This window comes from Mandrillus leucophaeus, unplaced genomic scaffold (genome assembly GCF_000951045.1).
Source record: "Mandrillus leucophaeus isolate KB7577 unplaced genomic scaffold, Mleu.le_1.0 Scaffold35, whole genome shotgun sequence".
NCBI lineage: Eukaryota > Metazoa > Chordata > Mammalia > Primates > Cercopithecidae > Mandrillus > Mandrillus leucophaeus.
The window spans coordinates 2,344,603-2,346,106 of record NW_012103698.1 but is presented as its reverse complement, the minus strand read 5'-3'; the positions used below and the strand labels follow the sequence as shown (position 1 = coordinate 2,346,106).

General features: G+C 45.5%; 1 protein-coding gene across 1 annotated transcript in view; it reads left to right on the top strand.

Moving 5' to 3' along the window:
• The first annotated feature begins 511 nt into the window (after positions 1-511).
• Positions 512-1,504, top strand: part of RTF1 (Rtf1, Paf1/RNA polymerase II complex component, homolog (S. cerevisiae)) — a 60,581-nt gene continuing 59,588 nt past the window's right edge. The window contains exons 1-2 of the mRNA XM_011989340.1: positions 512-526; positions 1,169-1,279. Of these exons, the coding sequence (XP_011844730.1) occupies positions 512-526; positions 1,169-1,279 (126 nt within the window). The remainder of the gene's footprint in view (positions 527-1,168; positions 1,280-1,504) is intronic.

Below are 1,504 nucleotides of genomic sequence, written 5' to 3'. Positions count from 1 at the left end.
TTGCTGTAAAGATTAAATATCAGATGTTTAGAAAAGTACCTGACATTAGCCTGGGCACAGTGGCTCACACCTGTAATCCCGGCACTTTGGGAGGCCAAGGTGGGTGGATCATGAGGTCAGGAGATCAAGACCATCCTGGCTAACACGGTGAAACCCTGTCTCTACTAAAAATACAAAAAAATTAGCTGGGCGTGGTGGCGGGCGCCTGCCAGCTACTGGGAGGCTGAGGCAGGAGAATGGTGTGAACCCCGGGAGGCGGAGCTTACAGTGAGCTGAGGTTGCTCCACTGCACTCCAGCCTGGGCAACACAGTGAGACTCTGTCTCAAAATAAAAGAAAAAACGAAAAAAGTACCTGGCATCTAGTGAGTACAGTATAATTGTGGACTGATATTGGTATTAGCAGAAAGCAGAGCAAGTAACCTTTTGTTGTGTTGTTGAGTGACTGGACTGAGTTGGGGAGACTTCATGTGAGAAGGGAACCATGTGACAAAGCAAATCTCGGTTGTAGTCATGGCTTACTTACTGGTACTTCCTTCTTACTGTCATCTCACTTAAATGACCAGGACAAGGCAGAGGTGGGTGAATGGGAGAATAGGGCTTGTGAAATTAGGATTCCGGTGTAGTGGCCAGCACACTTACTGCTTGTTGTCAGAAACTGGATTAAACACTGGACACTTTTTCTGGTTTAAGTATTCAGATTATAAAATGACCTCAGAAATTACAGTTTGTAAGCTTATTCAAAACTGCCCCACAAATGCCAATTTTACCATAAAATACAGTAAAAGGTTAGCTAGCTATACCAGTTAAGACAGTGAGTAGGTTACCTTTATAAACGTGATTCTTACCAGTCCCAGAGAATCAATGCTTCTGTTGTTTAGGGTAGAATCAGGAACAATTTGGGGATAGCCTCCAGTTTGGTTCCAGTTCCTGTCCAACTTGAGACATATATTTCCCATTTAAAAGGTGGGGCAGATTTTGTAATCATTTCTTCAGCACCTTGGAATCCTAGTCGTCAGTCTGTTCATGCTGATAGAAGTCCGTGTGACAGTGTCCTTTGGTTGAAAGCACAAAAATATAAAAAAGATCTAGAGAGGGTGGGCATTTTATTATTCTTGGATATTCTTTCTCTGCTGAACAAAACTGATGTGCCTATTTCTGTCCCATTAGGAGCTCTTGTCCCTGGCAAAGCGAAAGCGCAGTGACTCTGAGGAGAAGGAGCCACCTGTGAGTCAGCCTGCAGCCTCGTCAGACTCGGAGACGTCTGACAGTGACGATGAGGTGGGTGTGGAGGGCCTCAGGTTCTGGGACCATTAGATAGTTGAGGGTCCTCACTTTGGTGGCTCCTGTTGGCCTCACTTCCTTAAACTGAGACTTACAACGTAAGATCTACAAGAATTATTGGGGAAAGAAAATGGTGTAAGGAAAGCCGGGCGTGGTGGCTCATGCCTGTAATCCCAGCACTTTGGGAGGCTGAGGTGGGTCAATCACCTGAGGTCAGGAGTT